Below are 17831 nucleotides of genomic sequence, written 5' to 3' on the forward strand. Positions count from 1 at the left end.
CCCGCGATAGAGAAGGCCCCATGGTGGCCCATCCATCCTTGCCATGCGCCTTTGATAGCCGGCTACCAAAGGCATAGGAGGCAGAAAGTCAAGCTTACCATTTACTCCATTGTCCGATATGTCGGGTGCCCAGTTTCCTTTCTGACTCCAGGCCGCAGGGTACCGGCCAAAGGCATTACTAGTGGCTGAACCAAGTTGGACTGATAAATGGCGGAAAATCTGGTTGCTTCAGTCGCTCCGATGGCTCGTACGTGCTGGAACCACCATTAAGCGCTGTACCGCATGCCACTGCAGCGCGGATTAGAACGCGGCGAGACGTCGTTCAAGGCTTTTGTAAGCGCGGCGACGCTTTCAGCAGCAATTGCGGGTTACTGGAGCAGTACGCTGGGTCACTCTCGGCATCGGCATCGAGCCATTCGTGGGACAGCGACGCGGGGGGACATTCCCATCGACCGGCCTTCCATATCTGGTCGCCATCCAGCCACAGCCGCGATGTCGGTGCGATGTCTGCCTATGGTAACTGTGAGAGATTCAACATTGCTGCACGCCCTCTTGAGGCGTCGAGATCTGATGCTGTTTCGTGAGCCGCATGTGCACGAGAGGGGCTAGCAGTGTGGAAACTGAATCTTCCAATTACACTTCAGATTTGTGCTTCTGCCCTCATGGATTTGTGTTTCGGTCATTCGACTGATCTCACCCATTTGATGGTGGCCCCAAGGAGCTACTACTGCACTATCAGGCGCCGGTCGACCGCGAGCGCGATTGCGCCACCAGGGCGGACAGTGCGCTCGACCGCAGCCGCGAAACGGGACGGGAAGAGCGCGCCGGTGAGCGCCGCCGGGTCGTCGGAGAGCACGAGGTCGAAGGCATCGTCGAAGAAGGGGAGGTTGTGCGGGTCCGCCCGGCGCACCAGCGGTGGGAAGTCCACGAGATCGACGCCGGTGACGTCCCCCACGCCGGCCACGTGGAGCGCGTCCACCGCTTGCCCCGCACCGGCCGCGAGGCAGAGGACGCGGGAGGAGCCACCGAGGAGGCGCAGGCGCGCAGCGAGACGAGCGGGGCGAGCACCGACGTGGAGAGGGCTGCGTTGTGGCGTCGCCAGCGCGGGGAGGACCGGAGCTTGGCCAGGCGGAGGTCGGGGTCGACGACGCGGCGCGATGCGGCGTCGCAGGAGGTGCGGGGGAAGGGCGCCAGCGAGAGCGACGAGTAGGCGGGCGAGCCGGCGGCGAAGCAGGAGGAGCCGAGGAGGACGAGTGGTGGCGGAACAGGTGCCGCAGCGCGGCGGTGGCCACGGCCGCCAGGGCGATCGACACGCGGTTGAGCAGCCGCCGAACGTGCCAGTCCATGGCTGGCGCGGGCCGATGCTACCGCGACCAGGCAATTGATCACGGCCTGTATGTCTATCTGGGCTTTCGCTCTTGTTGCGAATTGGGGTTTGTGTTGGGCTTTCGGAATATGGGATGGGCTAACACTTCACTCCCACCCGTCGGCGAAACCCCCATCCGCCGTGTTGCCCATGGCCTCCGCCGCCGCCAAGGTGGTCGCCGCCGCCGACGCCGCCACCTCCACTCGTGCGCATAGCCTGTCCCGCATCTTCTCCTCCTCCTCGCCAAACGTACAATCACCCAATCCCAATCCCAAGCCCAAGCCCAAGCCTGAACCCAAAATCATGCGTGCGCCGACACCGAAACCGCCCGCAGCCGACGCTGGCTCCGACGCGGACGACAAGCTCTGGAAGCCCCTGGGCTATATCATCAAGGGCCTCCTCCGGGAACGCGATCCTGAGAAGCTGGTCTCCGATTTCGTCGCTGCGTCCTCCGCGTCCGCGCGCTTCCGCGACCGGCACCGCGTGTACGAGATGGCCGTGAGCCGGCTCGCCTCCCTCGGCCGCCAAGACAGCATCGAGACCATACTCGGTGCGCAGAAGCGCTTCCTTGAGACCTCCAAAGAGGGATTCGCCACGCGCCTCATCGGCCTCTACGGCCGTGCCGCCATGCCAGCCCAAGCTTCCGCGACCTTCCATGAACTCCCCGCGCAGCTTAAGTGCACCATGACCTTGAACGCCGTTCTCACGGCCTACTACCAAGCCAAGGAGTTTGATGCTCTCGCCACTGCGTTCCAGGAGATCTCGGTCTCCCACCCCTTGGTTGTCCCCAGCGTATACTCTTACAACATACTCATCAGAGCCCTGTGCCAGAAGCATGACCTCTCGGCCGCCCTCAATGTCATTACGCTGATGGAGAAGTGCGGTGTTTTGCCGGATAATATTTCTTTCAACACGCTATTGAATGGGTTTTACCAGAATGGCCGCATGGATGATGCTGAGGCAGTATGGGAAATGATGAAGGGGTGGAATTTGGAGCCGGACACGAAGTCCTACAACGCGAAGCTCCGGGGTTTGGTTGCAGAAGGGAGGATTGAGGATGCAGTTGCTGTGGTTGAGAGGATGGAGAAGGAAGGGCCAAAGCCTGATACAGTGTCCTACAATGAGCTAATCCGAGGATATTGCAGTGCTGGAAGGTTAGAGGATGCCAAGAAGTTGTACGATGGATTGGTAAAAAATGAGTGTGCCCCAAATAGGGGGACATATGAAACTCTCTTGCCACGTCTTTTGCAGGCTGGAGAGCTCGATTGTGCAGTGAGATATTGCCATGGACTCCTTAGTCCTAATACTAAGAACTGTAGAGTGGATCGTTCTTTGCTTCAGGATGTAGTAACTACATTGGTAGAGGCATCGAGGGTGGACGAGGCTGCCAAGATTGTTGAGCTAGGGCGGAAGAAGTACTACCTTCGGAAACTTTTGATGCCACATACTGAAGAAGACAACGAAGTGCAAACTGAACCTGACGAGGAAGAATCAACATCAGAAGAAAAGGTGTGTGAAGTGGAACAGGAGATTGAAAAATAGAACAATTTCATCAGGACCTACTTTCATAGGTCAGGCTTTGATCTGTGACATTGATGCAAGCCAAATTTCATCATGCCATGTTTTATGTTTCTGTTGCGTTGACCTCATGAAACAAAGATGCAAGTTAAAGCAATCGTTGCGCTAGTTTAAGAAGGTATTGCTTTATCTTGCTCTTTGCTGTAAGACAGACTGAAAATCCTTCTTTCCATTTTACAGGAGATATGCAGCAAGTCTTTATTGTTATCTACAGTATCTTGCTTGTGCAGATATTCGTACTGCATGAACGTTGGCTCTTGAATTCAAATGTTGTGACTGTAAGTCTTATTGGAGTGTCATCTACTTTATGAATATTTCAATTGTTTGGCACTTTTAGTGCAACTGTTAGCTCTGCTATAAAATATTCCAATTTGTTGATCCTTGTTGTTGACTTGGTACATTCTCTTCAAAGCATAGACTATACAAATGTTATATATGTCATGAAGTTAATAGGTCATTTTTCAATAGTTTGTTAGGTTACTAGCCTGTTAATATATAGGCGGGTTAGTTGTAACTCCATCCCATGATGGATTTGTTGCACAAGCAAGTACCATTTTCATTTGATGTAGTGACCTTTTTTAGTTCTATGAAGTGAGATTTATTTGGTCAGATAACTAACCAATAGAGCTGTTAACTACACAGGCAAGCACCATATGAAATGGGATAGAATGCGGACTACCAATTTATTACAATGGAGATTCTTGATTCCTAAAAGGACGATAGACATTTTCCCTATTGGTTTGTTCTGAGTAAAGGCTGTGTTTTTATGTTGAACCTCAAAACTTATCATTACCATATTCCAGGCAAATTCAACGCAAAAATGCAGCGTTTATCAATAGTATGACCCTCAAAATTCTTCCAAGAGTTCGAACTTTGAAATCAACTAATCAAGTATGAACACAGATAACCAATGATTTGGTATCTCCCGATTATGTAGGAACATAGGGGTGGCCAACAAGGAGTTTGAAACAGCTGGAAAGTCCTAGTTCAGTTTTCCTCAAAGCCACCCCTGGTTCGAGCCTGGGTGAGTGGGCTGGTTTGTGCCAAACCTCACCAACCAAGTGGCAATCGCTCTGTTCGATGCTCTCTAGTTTTATAGGTTAAACCCCATATTTCTTGCATCAATTTGTTACTTTCTTTGTGTTCCTCATAGTTTGGAGTGCAGAGTACTTTTATTTTTTCCGTCATCTGGCTTTATAAAATTAACCTGGAACTACAATAGCATATCAGACTTTGCCAGTCAGGCCTTCACAGGTTTGTTTCCCGATCTGCAATTCCAAATCTTACTGTTTACTGATTTATCACCGGAAACTATGAGAATATATCAAAAGTTGCGTCATTAAGGTCTTCCGCAGGAGTTTTTTTTTCTACAATGTCGGAAGATAACACTTATTTATTTATTTATTTATGGGAAAAGGAATTCCATTAAACTGGCACAGCCAAATCGTTGGCTAGCAAGTTTACAATGAAGTTGGGGACAGTAGCCTTCCAGAATGAGTTGTAGGACTCAGAATTTGTACCCAGGTTCGCAAGCTCATGGGCTACATTGTTACAGGTGCGCCCACTGAAGGAGAAATGAAAAGAATCAAAGTTCAGAATACATAGGCTTCTAGCCTCCCCCACCAGCACGCCTAACACCGATTTGTCATAGTCAGTGCTCTTTAGAGCATGCACCAGGGTTGAAGAATCAGACTCCAGAATAATCCTATTTGCCCCAACTCTATTTGCTCCATCTATAGCAGCTAGACAAGCTACATTTGGCTGTGCCAGTCCCAACAGCAACAAAAGCGCCCATCATATCGCGGATGACGTAGCCCCAATCGCCAGCATTAGTGTTAATCCATCAAAGTTTATTTTAACATGGTTATCTGGCGGTTTGCTCCACTTCTGAATGTCAGGAGGCTTTGCCGGTTTGTTTGAATTTTTTTTCAGAAACAGAGAGTCAACAAGAAGCCTATTCAACTTGATGGCATATCTCTTGTGGTCTTGGAAGTACCTCCCCTGCATTGGCTTTGTTTCGAACATTCCACCATTCCGACATGAGAGTTACAGCTCTCAGCTGGGTTGTCTTCATCACACTTCCACAACTCCTGAAGCATGCTATGGGCCGAGTCACAGTGCAACAGATTCTCCCGCGTCTCTCCTGTAGCCAAAATGCTCCAACATTCTGTAACTTTCTTGCATTTTAAGAAAATATGCCCCCCATCTTCATTCAGTCTATGGCATACTGGGCACCTAGTGTCCAAGTCCACCCCAAGCTTGTGGATCTCCATTCTATTTACCAAGCTGTTGTGTGCAAGCCGCCACACAAACATCTGCACCTTTCTAGTGGCGTTAGTGCAAGTTTGCACTAAAACAGCGACAAGTATTTAGGAACGGAGGGAGTAAATTCCAAATGTGGTTCCAATCAAATTTGACCGTGTTAACACTTTTCATATTTTTGGAAGCATGATTGTATGTTGACTACTTCATTCTGACTGTAAGTGTTTATGTTTAGATGGATGAGGTGCTGGCTGGGGTAGCTGAGACCATAAAGAACTTTGCAGTGATCTATCTTGTCGACATCACCGAGGTTCCTGACTTCAACACCATGTACGAGCTGTATGACCCGTCAACAGTGATTTTCTTCTTCCGCAACAAGCACATCATGATTGATCTTGGGACTGGGCAATGAAAGACAAGCAAGAGTTTGTTGACATTGTGGGACTGTTTACAGAGGAGCTCCGAAGGGTCATGGTCCGGTGATTGCTCCAAAGGATTACTCGACCAAATACCGTTACTACGTTATTTGTGTATGGCTGCCCATGTGCAGTTTGGTGTACTCTATTCGTTAAAATGCCAGTACTCAGGCATGTGAAACTTGATGCAACTTCTGTCGGCTATCAGAGTGTTGTGTAACTATATGTATCTATCTTGAATCTTGGTATCTCATAAACCTGTAGTCCATAGAAATAGGATGTGTTATCTATCGGCATGGCCAATAGAACTGGTTGTTGGTTTGAATCATATATGAATTCCTAAATCCAGGCCTCTAGGGTCATATGTTGTATATGGAATCCACGCTATAATTTCCATTATGTTAGAGGGTCACTTGCCCCTGTGTTGTTCATGTACTATGTCAATTCAAAGCTGGAATTTCCGAAGCTTGCTTCATATTCGACTCGCCAGTTCCAGTGTTTTCCCCTGTTGTTTTGAGCGGTGCAATGCTTCTAACTAAGCTTCTGCATCAGACTTGTCGTTTCATAAAGTTCCACTTGAACTGTGGAAGCTAAATCTTCCAATTGCACTTCAGATTTGTGCTTCTGCCTTCGTGTTTCGCTAATTCGGTTGATCACACCTATTTGACGTGATGGCCCATTGGCCCCAAGGAGCTAGTATTGCACTATCACCATGCAATCTTGCAGTCAAGAAGCAAGCAATTATGGTGATTGAATGGAGAACCACGAGTGCATAGCCCATTGTACGGACTAGTGAAGGGAAGATCTGACACCAAATCGAAGGATCGTAGTTCCTGCTTAATTTACTCAAGCATCACAACTCAAAGATCCCTAAGCAAGCCTATGTGCATTCTCTACGATATCCTACACGGTGCCTAAATTCCAACGGATCAAACAGAACAATACTGATACGCTAGGGATGGAACAGTGAGGGATGGAATCAATGGCGATTCGTGTTGGTGCTAAGGATCACTACGCTAGCCGCAGTGCCATCCAAGGTAGCATTCCTCGCCTGGACAACGCGTGACTTTCTGAAGAGGGAGGCGACGATGGAGAGATCGATGTGCCGGTCGACCGCGAGCGCGATTGCGCCACCAGGGCGGACGGCGCGCTCGATCTCAGCCGCGAACCGGGACGGGAAGAGCGCGCCGGTGAGCGCCGCCGGGTCGTCGGAGAGCACGAGGTCGAAGGCGTCGTCGAAGAAGGGGAGGTTGTGTGGGTCCGCCCGGCGCACGAGCGGTGGGAAGTCCACGAGATCGACGCCGGTGACGTCCCCCACGCCGGCCACGCGGAGCGCGTCCACTGCTTGCCCCGCGCCGGCCGCGAGGCAGAGGACGCGGGAGGAGCCACCGAGGATGCGCAGCGAGACGAGCGAGGTGAGCACCGACGCGGAGAGGGCCGCGTTGTGGCGTCGCCAGCGCGGGGAAGACCGGAGCTTGGCCAGGCGGAGGTCGGGGTCGACGACGCGGCGCGATGCGGCGTCGCAGGAGGTGCGGGGGAAGGGCGCCAGCGAGAGCGACGAGTAGGCGGGCGAGCCGGAGAAGCAGGAGGAGGAGGAGTGGTGGCGGAACAGGTGAAGCAGCGCGGCGGTGGCCACGGCCGCCAGGGCGATCGACACGCGGTTGAGCAGCCGCCGAACGTGCCTGTCCATGGCTGGCCGGGTCCGGTCCGGTGAACGGGGTGGTGCTGACCGCGGCCTGTGCGTCCTGCTGGGCTTTCGCTCTGGTTGGGAATTGGGGTTGTGTTGGACTGTTGGGCTTCAGAATTTAGGATGGGCTAACACTTCACTTCCACTGTCCACAGCGTAATAGCAGCACAGCGTCAAATACCACGGCCTAACATTTTGCCAAACCCTGTCTCCCGCACCCTTTTCGCCCGAACCCTCGTCCGCCGTTTTCCCCATGGCCTCCGCCGCCGCCAAGGTGGCCGCCGACGCCGCCGCTAAGGTGGTCGCCGCCGCCGACGCCGCCACGTCCATTCGTGCGCATAGCCTGTCCCGCATCTTCTCCTCCTCCTCCTCCTCGCCAAACGTACAATCACCCAATCCCAAGCCCAAGCCTGAACCCAAAATTAAGCGTGCGCTGACCCCGAAACCGCCCGCAGCTGACGCTGGCTCCGACGCGGACCACAAGCTCTGGAAGCCCCTGGGCTATATCATCAAGGGCCTCCTCCGGGAGCGCGATCCTGAGAAGCTGGTCTCCGATTTCGTCGCTGCGTCTTCCGCGTCGGCGCGCTTCCGCGACCGGCACCGCGTGTACGAGGTGGCCGTGAGCCGGCTCGCCTCCTTCGGCCGCCAAGACAGCATCGAGACCTTACTCGGTGCGCAGAAGCGCTTCCTTGAGACCTCCAAAGAGGGATTCGCCACGCGCCTCATCGGCCTCTACGGCCGTGCCGCCATGCCAGCCCAAGCTGCCGCGACCTTCCACGAACTCCCCGCGCAGCTTAAGTGCACCATGACCTTCAACGCCGTTCTCACGGCCTACTCCCGAGCCAAGGAGTTTGATGCTCTCGCCACTGCATTCCAGGAGATCCCGGCCTCCCACCCCTTGGTTGTCCCCAGCGTATACTCTTACAACATATTAATCAGCGCCCTCTGCCAGAAGCCTGCCCTCTCGGCCGCCCTCAATGTGGTTACACTGATGGAGAAGTGCGGTGTTTTGCCGGATAATATTTCTTTCAACACGCTATTGAATGGGTTTTCCAAGAATGGCCGTGTGGATGATGCTGAGGCAGTATGGGAAATGATGAAGGAGAGGAACTTGGAGCCGGACACGAAGTCCTACAACGCGAAGCTCCGGGGTTTGGTTGCAGAAGGGAGGATTGAGGATGCAGTTGCTGTGGTTGAGAGGATGGAGAAGGAGGGGCCAAAGCCTGATACAGTGTCGTACAATGAGCTGATCCGAGGATATTGCAGTGCTGGGAGGTTAGAGGATGCCAAGAAGTTGTATGATGGATTAGTAAAAAATGAGTGTGCCCCAAATAAAGGGACATATGAAACTCTCTTGCCACGTCTTTTGCAGGCTGGAGAGCTCGATTGTGCACTGAGGTACTGCCATGAACTCTTTAGTTCCAATATTAAGAGCTGTCGAGTGGATTGCTCTTTGCTTCAGGATGTAGTAACTACATTGGTAGAGGCATCGAGGGTGGACGAGGCTGCAAAGATTGTTGAGCTAGGGCGGAAGAAGTACTACCCTCGGAAACTTTTGAGGATGCCACATACTGGAGAAGACAATGAAGAGCAAATTGAAACTGGCGAGGAAGAATCAATATCAGAAGAAAAGGAGTGTGAAGTGGAACAGGAGATTGGAAAATAGAAGTAATTCATGAGGACCTACCTTCATAAATCATAGGTCAGGTTTTGATCTGTGACATTGATACAAGCCAAATTTCATCATGCCCTGTTTTATGTATGTGCTGCGTTGACCTCATAAAACAAAAATGCAAGTTAATGTAGTCCTTGCACTAGTTTAAGAAGGTATTACTTTATGTTGCTCTTTGCTGTAATACATACTGAAATCCTTCTTTCCATTTTACAGGAGATATGCAGCAATTCTTTATTGTTATCCACAATATCTTGCTTGTGCAGATTTTCCTATTGCCTGAAAGTTGCCTCTGAATTTGAAGTTTTGTGTCTGTAAGTCTTATTGAAGTGTCATGTACTTTATGAATATCTCGATTTTTTGGAACTTTTAGTGCAACTGTTAGCTCTGCTATAAAGATATTCCAATTTGTTGATCCTTATTGTTGGCTTGGTACGTTCTCTTCAGAGCATAGAAAATGCGGATGCTATTTATTGGTCAATAGTTTGTTAGGTTACTAGCCTGTTAATATATAGGTGGGTTAGTTGTAACTCCATCCCATAATGGATTTGTTACGCAATCAAGTACCAATTTCATTTGATGTAGTGACCTTTTTTTAGTTCTATCAAGTGAGATTTTTTTGGCCAGATAACTAACGAATAGAGCTGTAAACTACACATCAAGCATCATATGAAATAGGATAGAATGTGAACTACCTAAAAGGACAATAGGTGTGTACAGAATGTACTACTACTTAGCAGTACCATATTCTAGTAATATGCAGCCTTTATTCGGAACAAATCAATAGTACGACCCTCAAAATTCTTCCAAGAGTTCATACTTTGAAATCAACTAATCAAGCATGAACAAAGATAACCAATTCTTTGATATCTCCCGATTAGTTAGGAACATAGGGGTGGTCAACCACGGGTTGGAACCAGCTGGCAAGTCCTAGTTCAGTTTTCTTCAAAGCCACCACTTGTTCGAGACTCGGTGAGTGGCCTGGTTTGTGCCACACCTCACGAACCAAGTGGCAATCGCTTTGTTTGATGCTCTCTACTTGTTTATTTCAAACTCCATATCTCTGGCATCAATTGGCTACTTTCTTTGTGTTCCTCATAGTTTGGAGTGCAGAATACTTTTATTTTTTCCGTCATCTGGCTTTATAAAAAAAATTAACCAGGAACTGTGAGAGCGTATCAGACTTTGCCAATCAGGCCTTCACAGGTTTTTTCCTGATCTGCAATTCCAAATCTTACTGTTTACGGAGTTATCATCAGAAACTATAAGAATATATCGAAATGTTTCGGCATTAAGGTCTTCCACGAGTTTTTTTCTAGAATGTCCAAAGGTAACACTTTCCATATGTTTGGAAGCTCTTATTTATGTCCCTGTTGGGTGTTGGCTAGTGATGAATCACGACTGAATAAATGACGATGTTATGGTGTGTTGCTTTCTTGTTTTTAGAATAACTGGTCTGTTGCTTTCTTTGCCTTGTGAGAGGCTGAGTTTCATATTTGGCGTTTGCATGCAAGAACACTCAGACCTCGGCCCAATAGGTTCTACATCCTTTTAGTTTAGTGCCCTGGCCTTGCATCCATTTAGCCATTCGATGTAGGGAGCTTCTGACTGCATGAAAAAAAATGCATCTCACAAGTCATTTTTCTCCAAAAATGTTTCTAGACATTTTTAATGGTCCGGAGATTCGGTTACTTCTCTTGCTTGCGTAGTCACACTGTGTCTAGTACTCCGTAGTGCTGTGGATGTACTTTTTCCTGAAGCGTTTGTGGTTCCGTTATTTGTGTCATGAATGTTTGATAGTGCAAACTGGATCTGGATGGTAATTAGTGAACAAGTTACTCAATGCAAATTTGCAGAATGTGCAGATCAGGAATGTCAGTGTGTGAGATTATACAGTGACATTAAGTTTTGCTTACATATGAGGGCCACTTTGATGGTCATGATTTCAGTTCAGAAGGTTTATTTGGCACTGCTTGCACTGCGATGACCATACAATCTAATGGTGTTTTTTTGGATGACATACGCAGTCTGATGGTGTGCTAAAGGCAAACTGTTTCTTTTGTTCTGAAGTCTGGAACCATTGTTAACTTGACCTTTTCTAGTGATCTGTGTTTTACTTCTCCTTAGATGATCATTCTCAGGAATTCTTTTGTTCTGAAGTGACCTTTTCCAGTGAAGTCTGAAACCATTGCTGCTTGTACCTGAGAAAGCATTATCGTTTCAGTAATACCACCTTTTCTAGTGATTTGCGTTTCACTTTTTGTTAGAACTATATTGTGAAATTTCGGATAAGTAATCCCACCCTTTCCAGTGATCTGTGTTTTACCAAAACCTTAAAACTATATTGTGGTATTCCAGGTAAGTCAGCTGCCTATCCGCCTTGTGCTATAGACTGGGGTGTTATGTTATGTTGATGTGTTAGCAGTAGCACTATTTCTCGTGCTGGGAGTCCGGTTTAATTCTGATATCTGTGTATCCACCATGAACTGCTCAATGCATTATTTTCAAGTTCAATGCTCTTTTGCATCATTATGGGTTTCTAATAAGCTGCAAGCCAGTAAGAAGAAACTCATATTCCCCCTGATTTTTTTTCCAAACCAAGATGAAAATGAATTGACCTTTTTATTAAGGGATCACATTGTTCTGCCTTTACTAATTAACTGAAATTTACAGCTTCTTTAAGGGCCTATTTGGTTTGTGGGATTTTGAAATCAATTCTTAGGAATTTTAAATGATGTCCAACCTAATGTTTAGAATCCTTAGATATTAGGCCAATTTGGGACCAATCCTTAGGAATCTAGATCCTCAATTCCTATGAAACGAATGCTACACATAGGAAAAAAATCCTAAGGTTTGAAATCTTGTAAAATTCCTTAAAAATTTCTGCAAACCGAATGAGCCCTGATTCATGGGATTGGAAAAGTATGAGAATAGGAAAAATGGAGGATTGCTATGTCTAACCTTATATGATTTTGTTTGTCCTAAAGTTTGTTTGATTGAAACAAAGGAATTCTACGAAAAGGTTGGAGTGGATAGAAAATTTATGATGAAATGTAGTACAAATGAATCCTTTAGAAAAATTTCTATAGGATTGAATCCTACATATCAAGCGACCAATGTAGGAAAACTTCCTAAGGATTTCAACCCTACAAATTTCCTATGAAAATCTTTTGAATCAAAGAAGGCCTTGTTGGGGAAACTTATATGGACATGCGAAAGCTGTAGTTGACATAGAGAGTATCCTATGTATATATATTTTCTGTAATCAGTATGGGCGCACTGAGCAGCAGAGCGCTTAACCTTGTTGGTTTTTTCATTCATCAAGGAGTTATTGAAGTTCCATCTATACAAAAACTTGTGATTCATAGCATGGTCAAGATTTCCTATGTTTCAAAAATATTGTTTGTCATTTGTGCTCATGTTGAAACTAAAAGCATTTTGCGCGGGCACCTTGCTAGTTAGCAATAAGCACTAGAGGTTACTGTACTCATTTTTCCTAATTGTTCCGCCGCAGCAGCGCAGCGCAAAACATCCTTGACCGCAGCAAGGCAGGGCAAAGAAGCGAGTAAACAAAGATGGCTAGGCCTATGCTAGCCCAAGAAATGATTCCTTTTTTTTTTAGGGAAGAAATGATTCTAATTAGTAGCAGGTTGGTGTGCCAAACTTGACGCGGGCGTAATTAGCGCGCGACGCGGAGAGGATGGCGCAGGTTGCAGAAGCAGCGAAATGGACACAGAATTGTAGGCGGGCGTCCGTGCGTGCAGTCAATGCGTATGAATGCGCGTTCGTGGTCAAAGGAACAGTCATTAGTGCTCGCTAAGAAGTTAGCGCCTGTCCAAAGCATGTACAGTAACTGTAGTTAACTAGTAGTGCTGCTCAACGGTGGGGTCTGGTCTAGAGATCCTTGGGATGGTTATTCGTGATTAGTTTTTAATGACTTAATGGCGAGACCTTGTAAGTTTCTCAAATACAGAGTATTTTTGCATTTAAATTTCCAAAGTCTTGTCAAATTAGTCATTGTACTCCTCTTCAACAAATGGAGAGCACTACTTGAGGCCTGTGAATGGCACTTGTGACTTTGTCAGTCGTAATGACATTCGGCCGGTTTGGACTGTTATTGAAGTGGTGGCCGTTGGTCCAGGCCTCCAGCCTCCTGCATGGTGGTCATGGTGCAAGAAACATGTGTTCCCTGGTGCACATGTAACTTCCACACATCATTTGCGCTCCGACTTCAAAATTGAGAACCATCAAGAACAAAATATTTTTTTCGGGGGAAGGGAGCAAAGTAGCAAACGAACCGTAAATAGGAAACAAACAGTTGACGTGCTCCATTGTACAGGATGCTGCACCTGGTCCATCTCATCGCTCTGATCTGTTTCTGTAGCTGCAGACACAACAAGACAAATAGCATTAATGATCGGTTCAGCTGGGCATTCAAAAAAAAAAATCGGTTCAGATGTCCGGTAGCGATCTAACGTGACAAAGGACGTGCCGTCACTGCACGTTGCTCGGTCACTTTTATGCGCGTCTCCGAATGCTAAAAGATTTGCTCAGAAGTTCGCAGCAGGTCAGCACAATTTGAAAACAGAGGAGTCAGAGGCCATTCAAAGAAAGCCGCTGAGCAAATTCGAATCCATTCAAAAGACGACTGTGAAAAGGTCAAGAGAAACGTATGATACTACTGCCATCTACTACTCCTTAATACAATAAGGAGTACTAGCACATTTTTAATACATCTCTCCATCTAAGAATATACTATACTCCCACAAACCACGAAGGGTCCATCAACCCTAATAGCAGATGCACTTTTTACCTCTTGATGCTTGCTGCTACCGGTAAAACTTTTTGGCTCCAACTCACCAGGTGTCGACAGATGGGGAAAATTGGGGATTAGACCTGAGGTCTCACAAGTCACAAAGCATATCTGAGCATTTGACAAGGAGTGTACTATCCAGCCAAACGAGACGGCATGTCAAGTGGAGCTCCACAGACCCAAAAAAGAAGAAGCAATCTCTAGTGTTTCTCTTCACGGTGCATGGCTGGTTCGATCGATGTCATGTACTGTAGTAGCGAATACTGAGTAGTGCCCACTCGGAAAATGGCGGATCAATCAGCTCTTTTAGCCTCTCACACGTGACACGTGAAGGCCAGCATCGACGCACATTCGCAGAAATATGGACAAATGCATCCGGCCGATACTACTAAGCACTGCTATACTACGTGTCGTAGCTCGTACAAACGTTAACAGAGTGGCTGGCAACCGCGAAAAGAATGGTTAGTTACTCTCGATCGATTAGCGTGTCGGGGGTTTCAAGGAATCAAGGCTTGCAGATGACCACGAAGCACGGGAGCAGCGCCCTCGGGTTCAGCAGGTACAGCTCCTCGATGTTGGCGTAGGGCCCGACCTTGCCGGCCAGCGAGTCGAAGCCGGTCTGCCCCACGAACTCCTTGAGGTTGTCGAGCGGCTTGTGCACCCTGCCCGCGATGACCCTGCACACCAGCAGCGCCTTGCGCGTGCCCTGGCCCTGGCCCTGGTGCTCGTCGTCCACGACGCCGGCAGCCTCGTCGGCGACGCACTCGAACGCCCGGCCGCTGGTGGACGTGGTGAAGACGCCGAGGCCGGCCTTGCCTTCCTTCTTGGAGGAGAAGCCGTGGCGGATGATGCGGCAGACGGCGCACTTGTCGGAGGCGCAGAGGCTGCTGCCGCTGCTGGAGGAGGAGCCGGAGCCGCTGGACGCGCCCAGGGCGCACGAGAGCGTCGCGCCGTGGAACCGCAGCAGCTCGTTGCCGTCGGCGAGGCAGCGCGGGTGCTTCTTGGGCAGCTTGCTCGCCTTCATCTTCACCGCCTCCCGGTACTCCTCGAAGCGGGACAGCGTCCGCTGCGTGTTGTGCACCTTGAACACGCGCTCGATCCGCACGCAGCTGCTCTCCGACTTGAGCAGGCTCGTCCGGCAGATGATCTCCACGATCTTACGCGACGAGTCCCCTTCCATAAGCTCCGTCACTGAGATCAAAGCATGTAGTTGCAAGTTCTATGAAGAAAGAGAGAAGACGCTGCGAGATTTTAAACTCATATACTATGCATACTGTTGGGTGAAAAGCTTGTGCATGCATGATGATGCTTTGAAGCAAGTTATGAATGTCCTCCACTGTAAATGTTGTATGGGCGACATAAATCATAATAATGATGGAAAAAAGCATGGATTTATTTTAGTTGTCCCCATGCTATAGGCTAAAATGAAATCTCGACCAGAATCTGAGGCCTCGGGGTTCGCAGTTATTAGCAAAAGCTGAAAGCATGGATTTTCGCATGTAAAGAGCAAAAGGGCAGACATCTGGAGGAACCTAGTGGGGTGATTGGTGAAACTGTGAAAGTGAAACTCAAACCTATGCCACAGGTAAAGCCATGTAAACTTTTGAGAGCTAAAGAAATGGCACCGAGTAATAAAAGTGGCATGGTCCAGAACCCAGAACTGCGTATTGATGGCAAAAAGTATATTTTTAGCCGCCTATCGAAAATGCAAAACCCGATAGTAGGAGCAACATTTCAGTGCTGCGAAGATCCACCTGCAACTGCTTCGATCTCCAACAAAAGCTATTCTGTACTGCGCGATAAGTATTGCGATGCAAATGGAAGTCATCCTCACCTGCATGCTTGGACAGGTGGTGCGCCTCCAGCGCCTCCCACTTGCTGAACTGCTCGCTGCATCTGTGGCAGCTGAGGCCGCCGCCGGAGCCCTTGCCGCCGTTCTTCACGGCGCCGTCGACCTCACAGGACGCCCGGTGCCCGGCCATGGGTGCCGCGGCGCCGTCCTTGTCCAGCAGCACGTTATTGGGCGACCTCGGCGGCGTGCAGCGCATGCTGCCGCCCCGGCACGAGCCGCTGTACTGCAGCCCGTGGCCGTGGCCGTGGCTCCATCCGGGGCCCGGCGTGCCCGGGCGGAGCGTGCCCACGAACGACGACGACAGCACGGCGCCGTCGCCGCCCTCGGACGCGAGCACTCCTCCTCCTCCGCCGGCGCCGAAGCCGGTGATCTTGAGCTCGCAGCGGGAGTCGTTGGTGCTGAGCACCACCTCGTGGGCGATGGGGTTGAGGAACTCGCTGCTGCCGATGGACCGCGGGCTGCAGTTGCTGGGCGGCCCCTGGCCCGGGTGCCGCTTGCTCCCGTGGATGACGTCCCGCAGGTTGGCTATGGAGCGCGAGCAGCCCGAGCGCGCCGCCCCGCGCTTGGTCACTATCGATGACAGGTTGTGGCCGGCGCCGGCGCTGGAGGCCTTGGGCTTCGGGACGTGCACCTCCGACGTCTGGGACCGGCACTGCAGCGACTTCTTCAGCGCGAACCACACCGTCGGCGCCGGCGCCGGCGCGGCTGCCTTCTCCTCCTCGGCCCGGCCGGCGGCAGCGCTCCCGCGCCTCCTCCTCTCGCCCATTTCGCTTCGGACCGCCGCAGGCCACGCGCGCGAGGTGCTAGCTTTCAGTCTAGCGTATAAATGCGTCCGTCGGGTCACCGCGGAGCGCGCATTACTTATGGCAGGCGCAGGCTCCGCAGACGCAGCGATTCAAGCGAGAGCGAGGCAGGCGGAGGCAATTAAATCCTGGGGTTGGGCCGTAGTAAAGGCGCACCACCAAACCGACTGCTCTGTTCTGCGTGGCTAGCTAGATTGCTGTTCAGTTGCTCGCCGAGTATATGAGCCTCTGAGCTGACGACGTGAGGCGTGCAGAGCAGCGGTGGGTGCGTGCATAGAACTTTTGGCACGAGATTAGTTTTGAGAATGGGAGCACATGGGAGGCATAGGAAAGACGGGGACCGATCGGTCGAGCCGGAGGTCGCGAGTACGAACAAATGCTGATTTTTTTTGTTTGTTTGAGCGAAACAAACAAATGTCGAATTGTATAAAATGGGGACGAAGGCGGCCGGGGTACAGGTGGGCGGGCCACCGCGGCACTCAAGACAAGGGGCGGCCATAATTACAGGAGCAACCGAAAGAAATCACTCGAGGCCGTGATACCAGGGCAGACCGACGATACATCTCTATGCACAACACTCACTACTCGTGTCGGAAATCTTATTATACTACTCCAGAATCCAGATGGAGAATTCCCGGTGCCGGGGGGTGCCAGCTGATCTGTTCTCATGTGCCTCCACTGGAAGATTCGAAAGGAACAATCCTGCCATTTTATTTTGTCGGTCTGGTGGAGTGAATCATCAGAAAATTTGCTGCAACCACATTACGTCAATTGAAGGAAAGACCGATCCTGCCAATTTTTAGCTACTACTGCTACCATGTGCACGCGGGCAGAAAATGCAGATATATAACACAGTACGTCCAAGCCTGACGATGAAGGTCTCAAGATTCTTGTCTCGGATCAGATGCGTCCTAATGGACACGGTATTTACTGCCTCGCCTACTTCTCGTACTCAACCAAAACTGAATTCACGCCAATGCCTGACCCGGGTCGTCGATTGCGACGGTGCACCCCGCTCATGTGACGCTACAGTCTTGCTGTTTTGCCCTGAAACCCTGTCCGACTCTGTCATGGCCACGACGAATGCAGTACTGTCGCCGCGCCCACCAACTGAAAGTAGCTATCAAAGCGTCTAGGAAAACCACCTCGTCTGCTGTACGAATAAAAAATCCATCGATTTACTGATGAACTGAAAAGAAAATGAGTGTTCTAACACTTACGTGAACACATCACCAGAGACACTGCAGTACATTATACTAGTGTAGTAGACTGCGTATTAGTAATGTGGTACTACAGCTGTAGTAACACTTGTAGAAGTGGTCCAAGGATTTTTATTTTTATTTTTTTGGATAAGAAAGTGGTCCAAGGATGAAGGTGCATTC

At 49.6% G+C, this 17831-nt stretch overlaps 4 protein-coding genes and 1 pseudogene across 4 annotated transcripts; 2 read left to right on the plus strand and 3 right to left on the minus strand.

Annotated features, from left to right (window-relative positions):
- Window positions 1-604: 604 nt before the first annotated feature.
- Window positions 605-1353, minus strand: LOC100822324 (annotated as a pseudogene).
- LOC100822634 (pentatricopeptide repeat-containing protein At1g55890, mitochondrial) lies at window positions 948-6087 on the plus strand. The gene is given in 4 exon segments (XM_024458631.1): window positions 948-2875; window positions 5442-5604; window positions 5607-5645; window positions 5648-6087. Coding segments are annotated over 4 exon segments (1812 nt in total). The 5' UTR covers window positions 948-1396; the 3' UTR covers window positions 5779-6087.
- A 261-nt stretch (window positions 6088-6348) lies between these two features.
- LOC100823255 lies at window positions 6349-7411 on the minus strand. Its single transcript, XM_003567143.4, has one exon. The coding sequence runs from the start codon at window positions 7310-7312 to the stop codon at window positions 6602-6604; it is 711 nt and encodes a 236-aa protein (XP_003567191.1). The 5' UTR covers window positions 7313-7411; the 3' UTR covers window positions 6349-6601.
- An 83-nt stretch (window positions 7412-7494) lies between these two features.
- On the plus strand, window positions 7495-9559 carry LOC100823565 (pentatricopeptide repeat-containing protein At3g13160, mitochondrial). The gene is made up of 2 exons (XM_003567144.4): window positions 7495-9011; window positions 9198-9559. Exon 1 carries the CDS (start codon window positions 7563-7565, stop codon window positions 8973-8975), a length of 1413 nt encoding a protein of 470 aa, XP_003567192.2. The 5' UTR covers window positions 7495-7562; the 3' UTR covers window positions 8976-9011; window positions 9198-9559.
- A 4040-nt stretch (window positions 9560-13599) lies between these two features.
- LOC100825897 lies at window positions 13600-16735 on the minus strand. Its single transcript, XM_003564320.4, has 2 exons — window positions 15629-16735; window positions 13600-14985 (listed from the first exon to the last, which is right to left on the minus strand). The coding sequence occupies exons 1-2, from the start codon at window positions 16410-16412 to the stop codon at window positions 14300-14302; spliced, it is 1470 nt and encodes a 489-aa protein (XP_003564368.1). The 5' UTR covers window positions 16413-16735; the 3' UTR covers window positions 13600-14299.
- Between the last annotated feature and the right edge of the window lie 1096 nt (window positions 16736-17831).

The sequence above is a fragment of the Brachypodium distachyon genome, chromosome 2 (assembly GCF_000005505.3).
Source record: "Brachypodium distachyon strain Bd21 chromosome 2, Brachypodium_distachyon_v3.0, whole genome shotgun sequence".
Classification (NCBI taxonomy): Eukaryota; Viridiplantae; Streptophyta; class Magnoliopsida; order Poales; family Poaceae; genus Brachypodium; species Brachypodium distachyon.